The sequence below is a fragment of the Asterias rubens genome, chromosome 9 (genome assembly GCF_902459465.1).
Source record: "Asterias rubens chromosome 9, eAstRub1.3, whole genome shotgun sequence".
Lineage (NCBI taxonomy): Eukaryota > Metazoa > Echinodermata > Asteroidea > Forcipulatida > Asteriidae > Asterias > Asterias rubens.
In genome coordinates this window covers 1,707,495-1,729,979 of record NC_047070.1, presented here as the reverse complement: position 1 = coordinate 1,729,979, position 22,485 = coordinate 1,707,495, and the positions used below count along the sequence as shown (strand labels likewise).

The 22,485-nt window shown below is 37.5% G+C and overlaps 1 protein-coding gene across 1 annotated transcript; it reads left to right on the top strand.

Annotated features, from left to right (window-relative positions):
• Positions 1-2,530: 2,530 nt before the first annotated feature.
• On the top strand, positions 2,531-14,202 carry LOC117295053 (endoplasmic reticulum-Golgi intermediate compartment protein 1-like). The gene is made up of 10 exons (XM_033777624.1): positions 2,531-2,740; positions 4,913-4,974; positions 5,512-5,584; positions 7,054-7,142; positions 7,792-7,916; positions 8,730-8,837; positions 9,933-9,999; positions 11,511-11,611; positions 12,699-12,821; positions 13,655-14,202. The coding sequence occupies exons 1-10, from the start codon at positions 2,721-2,723 to the stop codon at positions 13,760-13,762; spliced, it is 876 nt and encodes a 291-aa protein (XP_033633515.1). The 5' UTR covers positions 2,531-2,720; the 3' UTR covers positions 13,763-14,202.
• The last annotated feature ends 8,283 nt before the right edge of the window (positions 14,203-22,485 follow it).

Below are 22,485 nucleotides of genomic sequence, written 5' to 3'. Positions count from 1 at the left end.
AAAATGTTCAAAGATTTGTTATTTTATGCAGATATTTGGATATACCAAGTGAGAATGTTTTTGACACGTGGCCAGTGCTTTTAAGTTTCAAACGTGGTTTGTTCTGCACTCCGAAACTGCCACTGCCGTGGTGCTTTTGAAATGTCTTTCTTTCTAAATCGATTTAAAAAAAAGAAAACCTTTTAACAACAAATCGGGAGAGTTTTTTTTTTAGGATGGCAGTCTAAATACTACAGAAAATAAAATGCGTATGGCCCACCAGGCATTCCGTAAAATAAAATGACAAAAAGGGAAAACCCAAACATCGATGGCTAGAAAGAGGATGCCCGCGAGGGCCTTTAGAGTTAAAATGTTTTTAAAATTAAGTTTTTTTTTCTGTGTTGCGGCCTGTCTCATTACCCGAATTTGTTAACGATCATGTGTATCTTTACTGGACACTTGAGAGCTGTTGATTGTAAACAACATTGGGATACCACAAGTGAGAATACTGGTCTTTGACAATTACCGAAGGTAATGCCTTTTAAAATTGTCTCTTACAAAAAAAGGTCTCTCGCGGCATTATTATTCGTAAACAGTATTCTCGGAAAATGTTGTTGCTAAAAAAGCCGTTCATTTGAACTCATTATTATGCATATTATTTCCCCTATTCGAGTCTAAAGAATTGCTTATGGTCTATTATTAGGTCTAGTCTAATTAAAGCAAAACACGGAAACCACTCCAGGATAATCGTTTTCCTAAAATAGACGAAAATGTCTTCGAAACCAGGAAATTAAATTGACTTCATGCGGAAAAAAAGTTACTGATTATAATCAGCACTTCCAGCAGATGTGGTTTCGCTTTCTTTTTTGAGACAAACTTTCACTATAATTAGCTGTCATGAAATTAAAATTAAAAATGAGACACCTTTTGCTTTCTTTCTCATTGAATACTGTCTGATGTAGTATTGTATTGGTATAGTAAGTGTTTTTAATCGTATGTTACCCCTTACCGCCGGAAGTTAAATAAAAACATAAAGCCATTGGCCACTTTCGGTAAACAGTATTGTTCAAGTCCCACACTTCATGTATCACAACTTATATATAAAATAACAAACCTGTGAAAATTTAGGCTCAATCGGTCATCGGAGTCGGGAGAAAATAACGGGAAAAGCCACCCTTGGTTTCCGCACGTTTCGCCGTGTCATGACATAATGTGTTTAAAATAAATCCGTAATTCTCGCTATCAAGAATTTATATTGTTTTAATGATTTCCCAAAAAGTAAAGCTTTTCATGGAATAATATTTCAAGAGAAGTCTTTAAGCCCTGTAAATAATCTGAAAATGAATGGCAATACAATTTACTTGGCAAGAAGTAGCCCACAGCATCTTTGGATAGAGACACGCATTTTGAGAAACGTGGAAAAGGGACCATATCCCAAAAATATGAGAAGCGTTGCTGCGTTAACGTTCTCAGATAGTGTTTTCCTATAGATTATTCTTCATGCGCCTGGACTCTATTATTCTCTCTGGAGTTTCGGCGAAATCTCAAAACCGCGACAACCTTTTGGAAATGATAATTTACAGGTTAATTATTCAACTACTTTTATAGAGGGTTAAAAAGTCGAATGGTTTAAACGCCCCAAACATTGTCTTTAACAAAAAACTTAAATGATGATAAATACACATGTAGACTTTGTGGAACAATAATTAAAAATCAAAGTGATATTATCACTATTTTTATGCATTTGTTTAAACCACCAAATGGCATCCCTGTGCTGATGGGAGTGGACGAGGCCACGAGAGAGCCTATGGCTGCTTCACAACTCCGGAAATCTAAAAATATTGTCTCGAAATACGCGAGAAGAAGAAATCTTTTACAAGATCAGATTGGACTGTATTAAGTTTTTGACAATTTATTGTGTAGTAAGAGAAACAATGTTAGAGGCCGGCGGTGTAGCCTATCCCCTACGGAGGAGTGGTAACGCCCGAAGGGTCAAAGGTCACTCTGAGTACATTTTATGTGACATTTTGACATCGCTTTCTTTTACCGAAGTAAAAGTCATTCAACAAACATGTGTTTGAGAAAGTGTATGAATGAGTGTGTCATTGTGATGTTATTTCTCGAAAGATTTCTCAACGTTTTGGGTCATTCCTATCCTCCCCCGTTGACGGGGCATCGGGCCGGGGGGCGCGACCGGGGGCTGGTTGGGTGGGATGGCACGGCCTGGACGGGGAGACACCCACACTTATCACTGCTACCTCCATGCTGAAACGAAATAAGAAGTTAAAAAAAGGGTGCGTCTAGTTTTTCTTTTAAAGTCCATTTTGATTGATGACAACAGTTTAAAGGGCATTTTTGATAAAATCATTCTAAATCATTGTGATGATACACTTGTAGATCTAAATCGAGAATCATCAACAAGAATGCTGATTGGCCAATCACAAGCAACCATGTGGACGTGTCAATTATTCTCACATGTAGTCTGGTCCAATTTTGTATAGCGTAAACTACTGTACCTCACCGTCTGTGTTTGTACACGCAAGAGCTGTATGCGGCCGAAACCAGATCACTTCAACATGTAGTGATTTCCTTCTGCATCCGGCTGTGTGTGTTTTTACCAGTGTTTTTGTTTGATTTTTGAGGTTTCTAAACACTTAATTACTTTCGGATTGAGGAGGGTGAAGTAAATATAGTTTCCTTAGATTTATTGATGGTAAGCTGCAGCTGACGTATTTGCAATCATGGGATTTGACATACGGAGGTGAGTAAGATATTTGCGCCCAGTTTCCGGACGGGGTAAAAAACAAACGGGTGTTTGCATCATCATTGCATTCCATTTTAAAAACATGTAAACATTGAGGAAGGAAACAACAACGACTTACTTATTTTGTTCCCCCACAACATCATTTGATGAAGTAAGAAAGGAGGAAAAGTTTCCGTATCACGCCAACCCTTTTTTCATTCGATATGAAATAAATAGTGTCTAATTTATACCTGTCTTTCTCAACAGTTTTAATTTAAACTGTCAAATGAGATCCATTTTAAAGTTTTTATTTGTAAAAAATGAGTGAAAAAGTGGTGGCAGGATACAGGAGAAAGTTATCTGGAAAGTATGTATGGACATTGTTTAAAATAGAGCTAAATTAAATGAATACCGTTAAATAAAGAGATTTAAATGGAAGGTTCATGTTTGGTAATTGTCAAATACCAGTGTTCTCACTTGGTGTTTCCCAACATGATTTAGCATAAAATAACAAGCCTGTGAAAATTTGATCTAAATTTGTCATCGAAGTTGCGAGAAAATGACGAATGTATGAATTTGTGTGCTTTCAGATAGGAATTAAAGACTTCTGGCTAGAAGTCTTTTATTATTTTGGTGAGAAATTACCTCTTTCTCAAAATCTTTTCTACTTCATAAGGTGTCGTTTTTCATAGTGTTTTATACTATCATTATCAACGGCTCTCCAATGCTCGTTACCAAGTCAGTTTCTAGGTTAATATTTGTTTTGAGTAATTACCAAACATGTACCTTCCCTTTAAAAGCAAATGGAGAGTAGGGGGGGGGGAACTGTAAGGGTCTCTAGTCACAACGTATTTTTATGCAATATTCAGTTGGGTTTTACATTTGTCATTAGCATAACATTATGGGGACAAATAAATCGTTTGGTAATCCCTGTTAAGGGCAATTCCACCAAAAAGTGTCCTCAGTTGAAGTCAAATTTGCGGAATTAAATTTAGGGTAGCAAGAAAGAGCGATACCTAGGGATTTCAAATCTATGTTTGTTTCTTCTTTTTTTCTGGGTTTTCCATGTTTTTCATCGTTTATTAAAAAAGCTTTTTTTTGCCAATTTTATGATTTTTGGGAAATGTTTGGCACAATTGTCTATTATGCCCTCCTGCCAGGAGGCTCCTGGTTACATTTTAGATGATATTATAATTATTCTTAGCTTAAAACATATAACTGGGGGTAAGTATTCACAATTTTAAAGAAACTTCATTGTAAATTTATTCACAATGAAAGTGAAAAAAGGGGACTTACCGAGGGGCGGTGTTTAAGTGAGATTCCGGGGGAGTTTTGGTTCTTAAAAATGTTTGGAAGAGGTTAAACATTAAGACAGGGACATATTCAATATAGTTTAAAACACATAAATTATTGGCAGCACATGGGTTTATAAATTCAGGGTAAAAGCATGACGCATATTTTACAAGTTTGACGTAATGTCCATGACGCTAAAAATAACCCAAAATGTAATGTCCATGACGCTCTATTAAGACGTGTAACAAGAAAGTTGACAAGTTTTCTTAAAAATATTATCACTGTTCATGTTAACTGCTTCCCTGTTTAGAAAATAAAAAGGTATTCTAAAAATGTTGAACTTTAACTTCACAGAGTTTTGGAATTGAGTGTGTTGTACCCAAAACCCACTTCCGCTTTTCGTAATGTCCATGCCGCTCGTTAGCAATGCTCTGACTCCTTAATTAATTCAAACTTTTCCAAGTATATAGTATCATTTGACTTACTAGGACACAAGATACTAGTATCACACACAAAACTATAAATCAAAGCCTCTTGGTGTGTTTAACTGACCAACAAAGTTCTAAAAATGTCTCCAAACGTAATGTCCCCAAACGTAATGTCCATGACGTGGAATTGCCCTTAACATCATTTATAGTAAATTTAAAATGGATACAAATTTTAAAAAAAGCGAGGTTGGTAAACAGAAAAAAGAAAAGTTACCGTATGGCGCCACCTTTTTTTCATTTGATATGAAATAATATAGTATTTAATTTACCTAAATGAGATATCCCTTTTTGTAAAAATAAAATGAGTGAAAAAGTGGTGGCGCCATATGGAAAGTTATACCAGAAAAATAGCCACACACTCTGAAATTCTTACTATATTGTTACTATAATGTTATGGTTTGCTCTATAGACTTGACGTATACAGGAAAGTTCCTAAGGATTTGACACAGCCAACACTAGCTGGGGCGGCAGGTACGTTAGCACTTTCCTTAAACGAAGGGAAACTTATCCTTTGTTTTATTTTAATTCTTAAGAAAACATCAACAAAATATTAAAATGTTTACCAGAATTTGATTACACTTGAGTATTAATACGAAATTGAGGAGAGCACTTATTATTTTACATTCAATGTATTTTTTGTCCTGCTTAGTGTTGGTTGATTACAAACTATATTCAATTTTATGATCTGACACCATTCTCTGCTCACTGTTCAAGCGCCAAATTTATGGGCTAGCTGTGTAATCGAAGAATGCCTAGTTTTTTTTAGTGTTTGGGTGTAACTTTATTTGCCTTTTTTACTTGTTGCTATTGCTACCATTGATGCATCAGAAAGATTGTGACAATACATGCTTAAAATCAGGGCTACTAAAACTTCCTGGGGCAAGTTAAACCCTGAGTTTCTTAGCACGGTTGGCTACTTAATTAATAACAAGATACGGAGCAAGGCCTGGCAAGATATGAAATGCTAACAAACCAACCAATATTTTCTGGGATTTTGTTCATTTTCAGTGTCGGTATGCAGTATTTTGTTCATTGTTTTCTTGCTGCTGTCAGAGTTTACAACTTTCATCAAACCAGATGTGTAAGTATTTTACTCAGAAAACTATTAATTTATTTCAAGATCTTTAGGGATCTATACAAGATACAAACATAAGCACAACTGCTGTTTTACATTGTGGACCTGTTTTCTTTAAAAATGAGTATAAGGAAAAACATTATTTACAAAAATATACTTTTAAAACACTTACAGTCAGAGTAAAAAGTAGTACAATTTTTACTAGACACCAATGAAATGGAATTCATTTTGGGGGGCAATTGTGCATGCATCTCTAAAATACTGGTGGGTACATGTAGTTGTTCTGCGATACTTTGTGCTATGAATATTCACGTATCATAGTAAAGTTAGGTTATGCATAATGTGCTGTATGAATACAGACTGTGTTAGACCATATGGTCTAAATGCCCACAGAGAAAAATCCATATTCCAATTTGCAAATATTTGTTTATAAAGACAGGGCATCCAAGTGAGGCATTAAATTAGTTCCATTATAATTTGTAAAATTGTCGTAAATTATCAAAATAGTATACTAGAGAGCTTTGGTTTTGGACAAAGGATGGTTCTGCGACGGTAATGATGATGTTTGGCGTCATCTACGCATGCGTCAGCTTTGAGAATAGTCGTCCCTTAATTTCTACAACGGTATTTGGGATGAATCTGCATTGTGCTGAAAACGACAACGTTTGGCTGAAAACTACCTACCGTTGCAGAACCATTCGTTGTCCATAACGAAAGCTCCCTATTACCAGGAAAGTGATATTGTTTTAGTGGCTTGATAAGTTGAAGATGAATTAATGACCATCAGCATTCTTCATTGTTATCTCAACTTGTTATCAAGGCCTGGAATTTCATAGTTTTTTCAATGGGCATGTTTGAATGTCACTGGGAAACCTTTGAAAGGCATCAAGGCCAAGATCAAGGGCAACAGAGAGGCCATGGTCTGCGTGGCTTGTGTGTCATTCCAGGCCTGGTTATATACACCTGGCTTATTTAGCAAATAATACATCACAGACTCCTGGTTTTATTGATTTGAAATTTTGATTTTTGTTGAGTTTTAGCGTAATTCTACTGGGCTTTTAGGCTGTATACCATTTGTTGGTGTTGCCGTGGTATTTGCACTTTTGCAAAAAGTCTGTGAATGCTTTGAATAACAAAAGAGAACTTGCACTAAAACCTGGTACATACTTGATGCCAATGAACGTTTGAAGCAGATTTTCACAAATTCGCATCCGACAATTTCCTACCAAAGTCTACTGCCAGTTGCGTTTCACACAGAGTGTGGGCGCTGAGGCCCCATCTCCTTGCCCAAATTCTAGACAATGACATGTTGGCAATATCTTAACAAGCATTTTTTAGCTTTTACATTTTTCAATTCCTTTCAAATTTTTGTCCCTGTTGATACTTTGGATAACACTACGAAAGAGTGAATAATTGCATACTTAAATTGAATTAAATAGTTATTAAACTTCTATATGATATTTTTTTCTTAACAGAGTGAGTGAGTTGTATGTGGACAATCCAGGCACCATTGCACGCCTTGAAGTACGACTGAATATTACCCTACCTCGTTTATCATGCACAGGTAAGACAAATTGAAAAGAAGTATCAATAAATGGCTCTACGACTGGACTGGACACTCTTGTTGGATTATGTTTGTTGAGAAATTTTTTTGTTTAAAAAATGGTTACGGTACCAGCAGCATAGCTACTTGTAAACTAAAATCAGGCCTGATACTTCACGATTGCCTCCGTGTCCCCTGGTCATTGCCCTGGTGCCCTTGAAATGCTCCAGTACAAATTTGCAATTTCATCATATGGGTGCCCTTTACCAAGAAGAAAATGCCTTGGTGTCCTTGCCCTTTCAAAACCGAAGCATACAAGCCGGTAAAATGCATTTGTTATCAATTAAAAAATTAAAAATTAAACTTGGCCCTGTTGTGACTTCCTTAGTCAGGTACCCTGTAGTTTCCAAATGCTGGACTGTTGCCAGGGCCTAATTTCATAAAGCATGTAAGCATAAAACAGAAACTAGTCACCAGCCGAAATTCCACAAAGTTTACATTGTTGCAACTGGTGCCCCACTCGTTTCTGATTGGCAAAGAAATTGACTAATCAGTATTTTCTGTGCTAAGCAGTATTTTCTGCTTAACAGCTTTATGAAATTGGACCCCTGGTAGTAAAGATATCAAGCATGCAGATTGATGGTTTAATGATTGGTTTAATTTGTCTTAGTACTTGGATTGGATATACAAGATGACATGGGCCGCCATGAGGTCGGATACGTAGACAACACCAAGAAGATACCTATCAATGATAACAAAGGATGTTTGTTTGAAACGAGCTTCTCTGTAAATAAGGTAAATCAAATAAGCACATGTTCAAGATTTCTAACGACCTCTTGTGACCTCTAACGACCTCTAGTGACCTCTTATGACCTCTAACCCCATCTTTGTGTAATCTAGCTATTGGTTTACAGATGATTCAATAGCTCAATTTCACAAAGAACTAAGATTATTCTTAAAGGACTGGACAATATTGGTAATATATTTACCAATATACACCGATGTGTGTTAGCACTGTGTACTGGGTACTTACCCGAGTTCTGTGAAAACAAAATCACGGGCATATTACTCGGGTGGGATTCGAACCCACGACCCTTGCAGTTCTAGAGCAGGTTCATACCAACTAGACTACCGAGATTGCCTGGTAGCTAGAGGCAGTTTGAGTCCTATGTTTAGCAGCGGGTACTGCAAACGATTTAATAGGGTAGCGTAAAAAGCTTACTTGGTAACGAGAGCTGTTGATAGTATAAAACATTGTGGGAAACAGCTCCCTCTTGTAACCTAGTTTTTGAGAAAGAGGTTATTTCTTACTTAAATATTAAAGGGCTTCAGGGATGAAGTCTATTATATTAATATTTAGGCATCTGAAAGCAAACAAATTTGTGCAAGTTTTTTGTGTATAAATTTTCTCTTACAACTTCCATGACAAGTTGGGTCGCAATTTCAGAATTTTTTTTATTTTGTGCATATAATGTTGGGTTTTACCAACTGAGAACACTGGTCTTTGATAATTACGAAATGGCTCCAATGCCTTTAAGATCAATCTCATCTCTTTGTAGAATCGGTTGCAGTTCAACCTTTGATATCCTTCTTTATTTTCTCTCAAAGGTTCCTGGTAATTTCCACGTCTCAACACATGCAGCCGGTATGAACCAGCCACTGAAACCGGACTTTGCTCATTTTATTGATCATGTGTCGTTTGGTGATGATCTTTCGGTGAGTGTGGCAAGTTTCAATCACAAACAATCAATATCATTACCGTTCAGAAATTATATAGCATTTTTCCCCCTTTAAATTTGCATCATACTTTGCTAAATTCAAGAAGTAATTTAATTTAGAAAAAGAAATGGCTGTTGCAAACTAATAACCAACCAAGTGGTCCTTTTTGACCTATGGTAGAAATGCAAAAAAGTAATAAATTTTCTGACGCTTCAACCCTAACAGCATTTTTTCCTAGCATCATACTATGCTAACTTTGTAGCGTAATGTAATTTAGAAAATAGAATTGACTGTTGATAGCTGCTTACCAACCATAAGGACCTATGGTATAAATTTAAAAAATAGTTAATGTCCTGGTGCTTTGACCCTAAGGCCGTGTCCGAAACGACGACTTCGGCTACAGCTACGTCTAGATCAGCGCGTCTACCAGTGTTGAAGAATAGGCAGACGCGCGCGATCTAGCCGTAGCTGTAGCCGAAGTCGCCGTTTCGGACACGGCCTAACAGTCTTTTTCAAAGGTTACAATGAGAGAAAGGCTCTGATAAAGTCAAAATGTCAGGCCATTAAAGGGTTTTGATACCTTTTGTAGATCAAGTTTGTTGGCCATATGACATGATTCCCTACTCACTGCGAATGAAGATGTTTGTACTACATCATCTTCATTAGTCATCAAGTTTTTGAGAGAAAAAAAAGTGAAAATCACAGAGCAATGTTTTTAGGAGAGTCACATAAATCTTTTGTACATGCTAAAATAATTTTCGTTTCGCTGAAGACATAAATTATTTTTGGTGAAATTGTTTGACTCATTTCTCAAAAACTACAGCACCTCAGCAAGTAGTATTTAAACAGAAGATTTCTGTCACCTTTATCTTTAAACAATGTAAGTTAGATGTAAATCTGTGGGCGTTTGTGTTTTGTGTTGTACAAAAAGTACCCAAGCCCTTTAAATATTTGTAATGTTATTTTGATAGTCCATTGAAACTAAACCACACTAACTGTTAGAGACAAGCTTTTGATACCAGATAAATCGGTATTATTTCCTACATTTCAGTTTCACATGAGACTAAACTTTGCTTATTTTTAACTTTTTAGAATTCGTCTGTTGGTGAAAGAGCAGCATTTAATCCACTTTTAAACAAAGACAGATTAAATGCAAAAGGTAAGAATTAAAACATTTCTGCCAACATTTTTCTAACTCAAACTTTTTGAAGTGATTTAAACCATCATTCTTTAACCACTGCTATTCATATTCTTATTTATCCCTGCTACTCTAAACCCTAATATTATATTACCCCTGCTATTCTAAACCCTATTATTCTATTACATCTGCTATTCTAGACCTTTCAATTTTTACCCCTGCTATTCTAAACCCTATATTCTTTTACCCCTGCTTTTCTAAACCCTATATTCTGTTATCCCTGCTATTCTAAACCCTGTTATTCTATTCTGTTATTCTATTCTATTACCCCTGCTATTCTAAACCCTATTATTCTATTACATCTGCTATTCTAGACCTTTCAATTTTTACCCCTGCTATTCTAAATATCCATTCTTTTACCCCGGCTTTTCTAAACCCTATATTATTTTACCCCTGCTATTCTAAACCCTATATTCTGTTATCCCTGCTATTCTAAATCCTGTTTTTCTATTACCTCTGCTATTCTAGACCTTTCAATTTTTACCCCTGCTATTTTAAATATCCATTCTTTTACCCCGGCTTTTCTAAACCCTATATTATTTTACCCCTGCTATTCTAAACCCTATATTCTGTTATCCCTGCTATTCTAAATCCTGTTTTTCTATTACCTCTGCTATTCTAGACCTTTCAATTTTTACCCCTGCTATTCTAAATATCCATTCTTTTACCCCGGCTTTTCTAAACCCTATATTCTTTTACCCCTGCTATTCTAAACCCTATATTCTTTTACCCCTGCTATTCTAAACCCTATAATATTCTATTACCTCTGCTTTCTAGACCTTTAAATTTTAACCTTGCTATTCTAAACATTCAATTTGTGTAGACCTTTCAATCCTTAAAGGTACATGTTTGGTAATTGTCAAAGACCAGTATTCTCACTTGGTGTATCCAACAGATGCATTGAATAACAAACCTGTGAAAATTTGAGCCTAATGATCATCAAAGTTGCAAGAGAATAATGACAGAAAAACACTTGTTGCACAAATGTGTGTGCTTTCCGATGCCTAAAAAAAGGCTTCAGGCCTGAAGTCTTTTATCAGATTCAAATATTTGAGCAAAAACGACGTTACTTCAGAGGGAGCAGTTTCTCACCATTTGTTATACTATCAACAGTTCTATGTTGCTTGTTACCAAGTAAGTTTTTATGCTAATAACTATTGTGTGTAATTACCAATTATAATGTTCAGTGCTTTTTAAACCGTGCTATTCTAATCTTCATTCTTTTACCCCTGCTATTCTCAACCCTTTGATCTTTTACCTTTTTAAACCGCTCATTTTTTCTAACCCTGCTAGTCCAAACTCTTCATTATTTTATGATGGCACAACTGTGGTGCATGGGTACAGTTAGATGCATGCAATCAACACACATATATTGCATGCAAAACCACAGTGGATGATATTGAATGATCAGACAGTAGGAGGGTTGAGACTGTTTATTCTAATCAGTCCTCCTTGTTTTTCTGTCGTTTTAGCGGAATCGTCACATGATTATTACATAAAGATTGTCCCAACTGTTTATGAAGATCTTTGGGGAAACCAGAACATTTCATATCAATATACATTTGCTTATAAGGTAAGTTGACCTTTGACCTATTTAATACATTTTGCAATGGGAGACTTTTTACAACTCTACAAGGCATCAGACTTACCAGTAAATACATTGTTTTTGGAAATGTGAGCATGCTCAGAACGACGTAAACAATGGAAATTTACCTGGTTAGTATGCTGCCACCTAGCTTTAAAAAAATTGCGCATAACGCGCAGCACACTAGGCGCGCCTATCCTGTCTGCCATTTTGGGAGTCAAAATATACACAAAGGAATTGACTCCAAATTTGGTGGGAAAGGCAGACGCACATTGTGTGGAGAATTAGAGACTTTTGAACGCTAGGTGGCAAATTACCAGGTAAATTTCTATTGTTAATGTAGCTCTGAGCATGCGCACATTACCGAGAACAGTGGATTTTACCTGGTAAGTCTGCTGCGTCCCAAAAGTCTCCCGTTGTTCTGCTAACACACGTTGGTTGAGTAGTAAAAACAAAGTTAATATTCTTGATCCTGGGTGCAAATTTAACATCCATTATATCGAACTGCCTCTAGCTACCGGGAAATCTCAGGGGTCTAGTTGGTATGATATGGAACTGCTCAAGAATTGCAAAAGTCGTGAGTAATATGCCTGTGACTTTATTAATAGAACTCGGGGAAAGTACTGACTGTCTCTTTTGTTTGTTTATTTGTTCAACTTGTGGTGTGTAATTTCATAACTTTGGGGTCCTTCATTTTTGGCAATTGTCTTTATTTAAAAATAATTTTTTTCTCAAATGTGCTTATATCTTTCTTACTTTACAATAATATTGTTGTTATTAATATAAAAAAAAACTAAAAAAAAAACTTGTTTTGTCTAAGAGGCTTTTATTTCTAGTAAGCTTATTTTTACTGGTGTTTCTGTGTAAATTTATTATGTTTCTGTGTAAATTTATTATGTTTCTGTGTAAATTTGTTATGTTTCTGTGTAAGTTTATTATGTTTCTGTGTAAATTTATTATGACATTTCGACTGTTATGTGCCCTCTAGGCTGGTCCTGGAGAGAGCGCAATATAAATTCAATAAACTGTTTATATTCTGCCATTAATTGAGTTTGGAAAAATTATTTTTATTCAGGAGTATCAGAATCACGGGCACGGTCATCGAGTCTTGCCAGCAATTTGGTTCCGTTACGACATCAGTCCAATAACAGTCAAATATCATGAAAAGAGGGCGCCATTTTACACCTTTATCACAACAGTAAGTAAACCATTTTTAATTTTGAGTCGAACAACTGCTGACAACCATGTGAATGAATTTCTTTCAGAGATCGATTTCGTCCAGTACTTCTAAATAGCAAAATATTTTGACAGAAGTAAATTTGTACATACTGAGCGCCAATATTGAGTAGAAGTTGATGGTTTTTGGGTAGCAACTGGTACAACTTCTAAAGCACTTTGCTCCGCTTTACATGTACAAGAGAAATCGTTCACTGCTTTGTAACAACATTTTGTTCATGAAGTGTTCATGTCTAACCCGTATTCACTCACTGTTTTCTCCCTACCTGGTAATCTCGGTAGTCTAGTTGGTAAGACTCTGCTCTAGAATTGCAAGGGTCATGGGTTCGAATCCCACCAGAGTAATATGCCTTTGATGTTTGTTTCACAGGACTCGGGGAAAGTACAGAGTATACAGTGCTAACACATTGGTGTATTGGTGAAAACCAAAAATTAATATTCTTTATCCCTATGCAAATTTAACATCTATTATATCGTTGCAGAACCCGCAGCCAAAACATAGGATTCAAATTGCCTCTAGCTACCAGGCAAATTCGGTAGTCTAGTTGGTAAGACACTGCTCTAGAATTGCAAGGGTAGTGGGTTCGAATTGCCTCTAGCTACCAGGCAAATTCGGTAGTCTAGTTGGTAAGACACTGCTCTAGAATTGCAAGGGTAGTGGGTTCGAATCCCACCCAAGTAATATGCCTTTGATGTTTGTTTCACAGGACTCTGGAAAGTACAGAGTATAAAGTGCTAACACACAGTGTTGTATGGGTGAAAACCAAAACATTTACACCGTTGTCTCCTTTCCAGATATGTGCGATTGTTGGAGGAACTTTTACTGTAGCGGGGATCATCGATGCATTAATATTCACAGCAGCTGAAGTCTTCAGAAAAGCCGAGCTTGGGAAACTCCACTGATCAGGTTCATCTCTCCAGTCAGTCGGGAGATTTAAGCAACTGTAGCGACGTAGAAAACCAGAAAATTTTATGACATTTTTTATTAGCGGAGAAGTATTTTCCACACATGGATTTGTTGACATTAAGGTAAGGGAAAGGATGGCAGAGAAATTATTGGTGTGTTTTTAGATGCTGCAACTTTGTTACTATCCACAAAATGTATTTAAGATCTTGTTTGAGCAAGTTCAGGTGCACACATTAGTTGACCTGTGGTTGACCACTGACTAGCAACGTACCTGTGCAGTGACTTATTTAATCAAACAACTCAATTGGAAGTCAACCACAGGTACCACGGTATTCAACACTCAATTGCCTTTTGCGTGTTCGCTATAGTGTCACTGGTTCCCGTCTGTGCTTTACACATGTTATTATGGATCAGGTTATTGGGACCAGTGAAGAAACAGTGGTCATGAGGCTGGTTCTAAATGGTTGACCACAGTAGTCAACCAATGGTCGACCAGCCTGGGTTCAAGTCAAAATGGTCAACCTTTAGTTAACCATGGTACACACTCGAACTTGCTCTGAGCTGTCAGCTTTGACCTTTGAGATACGACCTTTGACACTAACCTATGTGTAGACTTGTCTGACTTCTCAGATGTGATATCGTTTCTAGATGTATAAATGGTGCTCTGCCTCTCATTTCAATTTGAGTAAAGTGTCTTAAAAAAAGGTTATTTAAAAAAAAAATCAGTACCTTTGTGGTAGATATTATTAGTTTAGGGCAAAAACCTTTTCTTAGCTGGAGAAAAATACGTCAAATTGGGCTACACTGAGCCTGTTGAATTCAGTTGAATTCATATCTTGGTTCAAGTTTGTTGAGTTCACTTGCTTATATCTTGGAGTAAATGGTTCACATTTCATGCCAGGGTAAAATTATATTTGTTTCTTATATTACCATTTACTTCTTTTCTCCTCATTTGTCTTCCGTACAGAATGAAATTAAGTGTCTTCAACTTTTACTGCAGATAAACTTGTTTTTGTTTTCCTGAACTTGATTATTTAAAACTTATTTTTGTAGATAGCTTTTCATTTTTTTTTTTTTTTTACATTGACAAAGAATTGTCTGCAGGCAGTTTTTGTTTTCGTTGTCTTTCATTTTTTTTCTTTTTAGAAGGCTTAAACACAAGTCATTGTTCCTTGTCATAACTTTGTAAATGACATTTTAAGAAAAGTGAGCTGCAGCGCCCTCTATAGGCCATTATCGTACAGTGCATGAATGACTTGCTAATTTCTTTTTCTAATCATAGGTGATTAGAGTAGGCTGATCGTTGAGAAGTCAACATCTAAAAACAAAGCCCCATGTACAATCAAAACAAACTTTATTGACTGTAGATCAGATCAAATGTTTGACTTTCGTTTTCAAAATGACAATCACTGTGTCTGGGTTTGAGACCAATGAGGTCTTAAGCCTACTCAGTTGTTTGCAAAAAAAAAAAAATTTTATTGACTGTAATTCAAGTTGAGTACTGACCAAAATCGATCAAATTATTTGTCTTCAAAATTAGCGTCATTTTGTCTCGGTTTGAGACCTGTGAGGTCTACAGCCTGCAGCTTGCTCAGTTGTGTAACATGATACCAACCACAGCATTCTTGACTCCAATAAACAATGTAAAAGCCTTGCAATTGTGTAAATACAAAGGTGTACTTTATTTTCTCTTCTTGGTGCATGATTTATATATATATATTTTTTGGAAAGCATTTTGTAGTTTAAAAGCCAAAGCTTCTTCCAGTGAGGGTTTCTTTAAAGGCAGAGGACACTATTGGTAATTACTCAAAATAATTATTAGCCTAAAACCTTTCTTGGTAACGAGCAATGGGGAGAGGTTGATAGTATAAAACATTTTGAGAAACGGCTCCTTCTGAAGTGGAGTAGTTTGCGAGAAAGAAGTAATTTTCCACGAATTTGATTACGAGACCTCGGATTTAGAATTTGAGGTCTCGAAATCAAGCATCTGAAAGCACACAACTTCTTGTGACAAGGGTGTTGTTTTCTTTCAAACTTATCTCGCAACTTCGGCGACCAATTGATCTCAAATTTTCACAGGTTTATTGTATGCATATGTTGAGATACACCAACTGTGAAGTCTAGTCTTTGACAATTACCAATAGTGTCCAATGTCTTTCAGGGTAGCATGTTTGTTATTTCAACTCAGGTATCAGTGTATGGTTAAAGCATGGAGACAGGAACTCCTCCATGCTCTACCCAGAGCTAGCTGCTTAGTGGTTACTGGTTATAGTCTTAATGGACTTGTAGATACATTCCTAATTTGATGAAGAATCTATAACTACACATTTTTTTTATATTTGAGTTGGCAACATTGTGGCTAGCCTTGCCCAAGGCTCTTTACGCAAGCACCAGCCTGCTCTGAATTCATGGCATAGCATTGGACGACGAACTGCGTCTGATACATATACTGACATGGTACATGTACTATGTATTTGATGTACTGCATGTATCATGGAAAACCTCGAAAAACCATGCTTCGACCCCACAGTAATCAGATTGAGAATCTTGCCATGCAGGACGATGCTGTTTCTTCTGCTTCTATTTTCCAGATCTTCGTTTTATTTCTCAAGCTTATAGGAGTAAGAATGGTTGGCATTTGAACGGGTGTTTATCATATGGGTGAGGGATAGGTTCTTGTCGTTGATTATTTCCACGTTGGCTTGCAAGTCGCTGATTTCTTGATCATGTTTGGAGACGGCGTGCGAGACTTCTGAAAGCTTGATTTCCAGGTTGGATATTTTTGAGCCCATCGTGGCCAGTATATGTATCTATGCAGTATGTCGACCAATGCTACCAGGTGAATTCAGAGCGGGCCGGTGCTTGCGTAGAGCCTTGGACAAGGCTACATTGTGGTTTGTGTTATGATTCGCATGATGTCAATGACGTCATGATGCCACTCAAAGCTTTATATTCAATATTGTATTTATACTTTTAAACTTAACTTTCTTTAACTGACATTTAGGCTATACCCTTTCTATTGAGCATGTATTTCGTTTCATAAAACTATGTTCGATTTACATAAATTTTTGGGAATACGTTAAAATAACTGTCATTATATACATGAAGGCCACAAGGGGTTACTGTATTTTAATTATATTTTCAGATTAAAGTAATGTTTTTGACATGAAATGAAATAATGTCAATTCAATTCTGTATAAGGATTGATTACATGAATTAAAAGATTCGTTTTTACAAAACCAAAATTATGTGGACTTTCAAGATTTTCCTTTGGAAGTGCTGTTTGCATAATTTTGGATTTGTAAAAACTAATCTTTTAAAGGCAGTGGACACTATTGGTAATTACTCAAAATAATTATTAGCATAAAACCTTGATTGGTGACGAGTAATGGGGAGAGGTTGATGGTATAAAACATTGTGAGAAACGGCTCCCTCTGAATTGCCATAGTTTTCGAGAAAGAAAGAAATTTCCACAAATTTGATTTCGAGGCCTCAGATTTAGAACTTGAGGTCTCGAAATCAACCATCTAAACACACACAACTTCGTGTGACAAGGGTGTTTTTTTTCTTTCATTATTATCTCGCAACTTCGACGACCAATAGAGCTCAAATTTTCACAGGTTAGTTATTTTATGCATATGTTGAGATACACCAACTGTGAAGGCTAGTCTTTGACAATTACCAATAGTGTCCACTGCCTTTAATTCATGATTATCAACAATCGAGATGAACTTATTTACATGAGGATTGGTTACAGTTTAAAGGCACTGGACATCTTTGGAAATAACTGTCAAAGACCAGTATTTTTACTTGGTGTATTCCAACATATGCATAAAACAGCACTTAAAACAACAAACCTGTGAACATTTGGGCTTAATTGGTCATCGAAGTCGTACAAGAATCATGAAAGATAAACACCCTTGCATTACTTTGTGGTTTCAGATGCATAAAAAGGGTTTCAGCTGAAGTCTTTTATTATTTGAGTGAGAAATTACCTCTTTCTAAAAACTTTGTTACTCTCGAGGGAAACGTTTTTCCCAATGTTTTATACAAACTATCAACAGCTCTTTTTTTATGCCAACAACTATTTTGAGTTATTAACAATAGTGTCCAATGCCTACTGTGAAGGATATCACTTGTTCGTGCCTTTGAGCTGTGTTGTTTAACAACTCCTTGCTTGATGTCCCATACGAGGGAAAGTGATGCCAACCTCCCCGTTTAAAGGGGTTTTACAGGATTGAAATGTACTCATTAATTTTTCGTCTTTGATTTGTAGAAAATGCATACTGTTTTATTATATAATTTTCTTAGTTTGTAAGAATATTGATTACAAAACACTACTGAGAACGTTATCATAAAGTTTTAGCTTTGTTGAAAAAGCGAGCCTTTATCACTGACATAAAAGTGCCTCACAAAACTGTTCGAGTGCAGAATAACTCTAATTAGTTAAAATCTTTAGTGATTTGGTTGCTTTTAGCATTAACTTTGCTAATTGCAGGCGAACTCTGTTCTTCCAATAATTTTGCTTGGTAAATATAAAAGAAACATGAAATGCAGTTAACCATTGTTTGTTTCCCTCTTCGCTTTCCTTTGGTTGTATTGGTGTTGATAACGTCCTGCTTGGTTTAACTTAGCTTCATGTCACACCAGGCAACATGCAGGCAACACAGCTCCAGACAATCTCCAGAAAGAAAGGCACCCTGACCTCAGCACCCTTCTGGCACCCTCGCCCTAATCCCTCACCCTAATCCAACACCCTAATCTTCCTAAACCCAGCACCCTAACCTCAGCACCCTAAACCCATCACCCTAGCCCCAGCACCCTTGATCTAACCCCAGCACCCTCACCCTAATGCTGAAACCCTCAACCAAAACTAAGCACCCCTGGCCCGGCACCTAGTCCTGACACCCTCACCCTAATCCCGGCACTCCCACCCTAATCCCAGCACTTTCGCTCTAACCCCGGCACCCTCACCCCAACTCTGGAACCCTCGACCTAACCTAAGCACCCTCACCTCTGCACCCTAATTCTGGCACTCACCCTCGCCTCGGCACCCTAGCCCCAGAACCCTAATCCCGGCACTCCCACCCTAATCCCAGCACTTTCGCTCTAACCCCGGCACCCTCACCCCAACTCTGGAACCCTCAACCTAACCTAAGCACCCTCACCCTAATTCTGGCACTCACCCTCACCTCGGCACCCTAGCCCCAGAACCCTAATCCCGGCACCCGCGCCCTAATCCCAGCACTTTCGCTCTAACCCCGGCACCCTCACCCCAACTCTGGAACCCTCAACCTAACCTAAGCACCCTCACCTCTGCACCCTAATTCTGGCACTCACCCTCGCCTCGGCACCCTATCCCCAGAACCCTAATCCCGGCACCCGCGCCCTAATCCCAGCACTTTCGCTCTAACCCCGGCACCCTCACCCCAACTCTGGAACCCTCAACCTAACCTAAGCACCCTCACCTCTGCACCCTAATTCTGGCACTCACCCTCACCTCGGCACCCTATCCCCAGAACCCTAATCCCGGCACCCGCGCCCTAATCCCAGCACTTTCGCTCTAACCCCGGCACCCTTACCCCAACTCTGGAACCCTCACCTCTGCACCCCAATTCTGGCACTCACCCTCGCCTCGGCACCCTTGCCCCAGAACCCTAATCCCGGCACCCGCGCCCTAATCCCAGCACTTTCGCTCTAACCCCGGCACCCTCACCCAAACTCTGGAACCCTCAACCTAACCTAAGCACCCTCACCTCTGCACCCTAATTCTGGCACACACCCTCACCTCGGCACCCTAGCCCCAGAACCCTAATCCAGGCACCCGCGCCCTAATCCCAGCACCCTCACCCTAACCCCGGCACCCTCACCCCAACTCTGGAACCCTCAACCTAACCTAAGCACCCTCACCTCTGCACCCTAATTCTGGCACTCACCCTCACCTCGGCACCCTAGCCCCAGAACCCTAATCCCGGCACCCGCGCCCTAATCCCAGCACCCTCACCCTAACCCCGGGCCAGCACCCTCACGCTAACCCAGCATCCTCGCTCAAATCCTGGCACCCTCACCCTAACTCTAGCCTCCTTACCCATGAGTAAGGATGAGAGTCTCTAACCCTTATCCCTGCACCCTCACGATACCAGCATTTTAATCAAATTTAGGCCAAAATGTGAAATAATTACAAGTCGAGCAGTTTTGTGTAATTTAGACCAAAATGTGAAAACAAATCACAAGGGGTAAGTCTAGCAGTTCAAACAAATTTAGGCCAAAAAGTACACAATCACAATGGGTAAAGCCAGCATTTCAGTCAAATGTCGAAAAAAAGGTTCAGCATTATTTTTTGGGCCAAAAAGTGAAAAGAAAAAACAAACAAAGGGTTGGTCCAGCATTTGTTCCCGCATTTAGTCCAAATTGAGAAAACGTCATAAGGGGTAAGTACAGGATTTTTGTTTCATCTAGGCGTAAAAAATCACAAGGGGGGTTAGTCCAGCAGTTTTGTCAAATTTGTGTCAAAAATGAAAAAATCGCAAGGGGTAAGTTCAGCATTTTTGTTTAATTAAGGCCAAAAAGTGAAAAAATTGCAAGGGGTAAGTTCAGCATTTTTTCCGCATTTAGGCCAAAAAGAGAAAAATCACAAGGGGTAAGTTCAGCATTTTTGTTTAATTAAGGCCAAAAAGTGAAAAAATTGCAAGGGGTAAGTTCAGCATTTTTCTCAAATTTAGGCCAAAAAGTGAAAAAAATCACAAGGGGTAAGTTCAGCAGTTTAATCAAATTAAGCCAAAAGGTAAAAAAAAAAAAAACACAAGGGGAGAAGTCCAGCATTTAGGCCAAAAAGAGACAAAATCACAAGGGGTAAGTTCAGAATTTTTTCCACATTTAGGCCAAAAAGAGAAAAAATCACAAGGGGTAAGTCCAGCAGTTTTGTCAAATTTGTGTCAAAAATGAAAAAATCGCAAGGGGTAAGTTCAGCATTTTTGTTTAATTAAGGCCAAAAAGTGAAAAAATTGCAAGGGGTAAGTTCAGCATTTTTTCCGCATTTAGGCCAAAAAGAGAAAAATCACAAGGGGTAAGTTCAGCATTTTTGTTTAATTAAGGCCAAAAAGTGAAAAAATTTGCAAGGGGTAAGTTCAGCATTTTTCTCAAATTTAGGCCAAAAAGTGAAAAAAATCACAAGGGGTAAGTTCAGCAGTTTAATCAAATTAAGCCAAAAGGTAAAACAAAAAAAAACACAAGGGGGTAAGTCCAGCATTTAGGCCAAAAAGAGACAAAATCACAAGGGGTAAGTTCAGAATTTTTTCCACATTTAGGCCAAAAAGAGAAAAAATCACAAGGGGTAAGTCCAGCAGTTTTGTCAAATTTGTGTCAAAAATGAAAAAATTGCAAGGGGTAAGTTCAGCATTTTTCTCAAATTTAGGCCAAAAAGTGAACAAAATCACAAGGGGCAAGTTAAGAATTTTTTCCACATTTAGGCCAAAAAGAGAAAAAATCACAAGGGGTAAGTCCAGCAGTTTTGTCAAATTTGTGTCAAAAATGAAAAAATTGCAAGGGGTAAGTTCAGCATTTTTTCCGCATTTAGGCCAAAAAGAGAAAAATCACAAGGGGTAAGTTCAGCATTTTTGTTTAATTAAGGCCAAAAAGTGAAAAAATTGCAAGGGGTAAGTTCAGCATTTTTCTCAAATTTAGGCCAAAAAGTGAAAAAAATCACAAGGGGTAAGTTCAGCAATTTAATCAAATTAAGCCAAAAGGTAAAAAAAAAAAAAACACAAGGGGGTAAGTCCAGCATTTAGGCCAAAAAGAGACAAAATCACAAGGGTAAGTTCAGAATTTTTTCCACATTTAGGCCAAAAAGAGAAAAAATCACAAGGGGTAAGTCCAGCAGTTTTGTCAAATTTGTGTCAAAAATAAAAAAATTGCAAGGGTTAAGTTCAGCATTTTTCTCAAATTTGTGTCAAAAATGAAAAAATTGCAAGGGGTAAGTTCAGCATGTTTCTCAAATTTAGGCCAAAAAGTTAACAAAATCACAAGGGGTAAGTTCAGAATTTTTTCCACATTTAGGCCAAAAAGAGAAAAAATCACAAGGGGTAAGGCCAGCAGTTTTGTCAAATTTGTGTCAAAAATGAAAAAATTGCGAGGGGTAAGTTCAGCATTTTTTCCGCATTTAGGCCAAAAAGAGAAAAATCACAAGGGGTAAGTTCAGCATTTTTGTTTAATTAAGGCCAAAAAGTGAAAAAATTGCATGGGGTAAGTTCAGCATTTTTCTCAAATTTAGGCCAAAAAGTGAACAAAATCACAAGGGGTAAGTTCAGAATTTTTTCCACATTTAGGCCAAAAAGAGAAAAAATCACAAGGGGTAAGTCCAGCAGTTTTGTCAAATTTGTGTCAAAAATGAAAAAATCGCAAGGGGTAAGTTCAGCATTTTTGTTTAATTAAGGCCAAAAGTGAAAAAAATCACAAGGGGTAAGTTCAGCAGTTTAATCAAATTAGGCCAAAAAGTAAAAAAAAAAAACACAAGGGGGTAAGTCCAGCATTTAGGCCAAAAAGAGACAAAATCACAAGGGGTAAGTTCAGAATTTTTTCCACATTTAGGCCAAAAAGAGAAAAAATCACAAGGGGTAAGTCCAGCAGTTTTGTCAAATTTGTGTCAAAAATGAAAAAATTGCAAGGGGTAAGTTCATCATTTTTTCCGCATTTAGGCCAAAAAGAGAAAAATCACAAGGGG

What these genes read in the sequence shown, in the direction of transcription:
- LOC117295053 (XM_033777624.1), top strand. Translation starts at nt 2,721, where the DNA reads ATGGGATTTGACATACGGAG. An exon ending in CGTTTGGTGATGATCTTTCG is followed by an intron (nt 8,838 to 9,932) that starts GTGAGTGTGGCA and finishes TTAACTTTTTAG; the next exon opens with AATTCGTCTGTTGGTGAAAG. An exon ending in AGACAGATTAAATGCAAAAG is followed by an intron (nt 10,000 to 11,510) that starts GTAAGAATTAAA and finishes CTGTCGTTTTAG; the next exon opens with CGGAATCGTCACATGATTAT.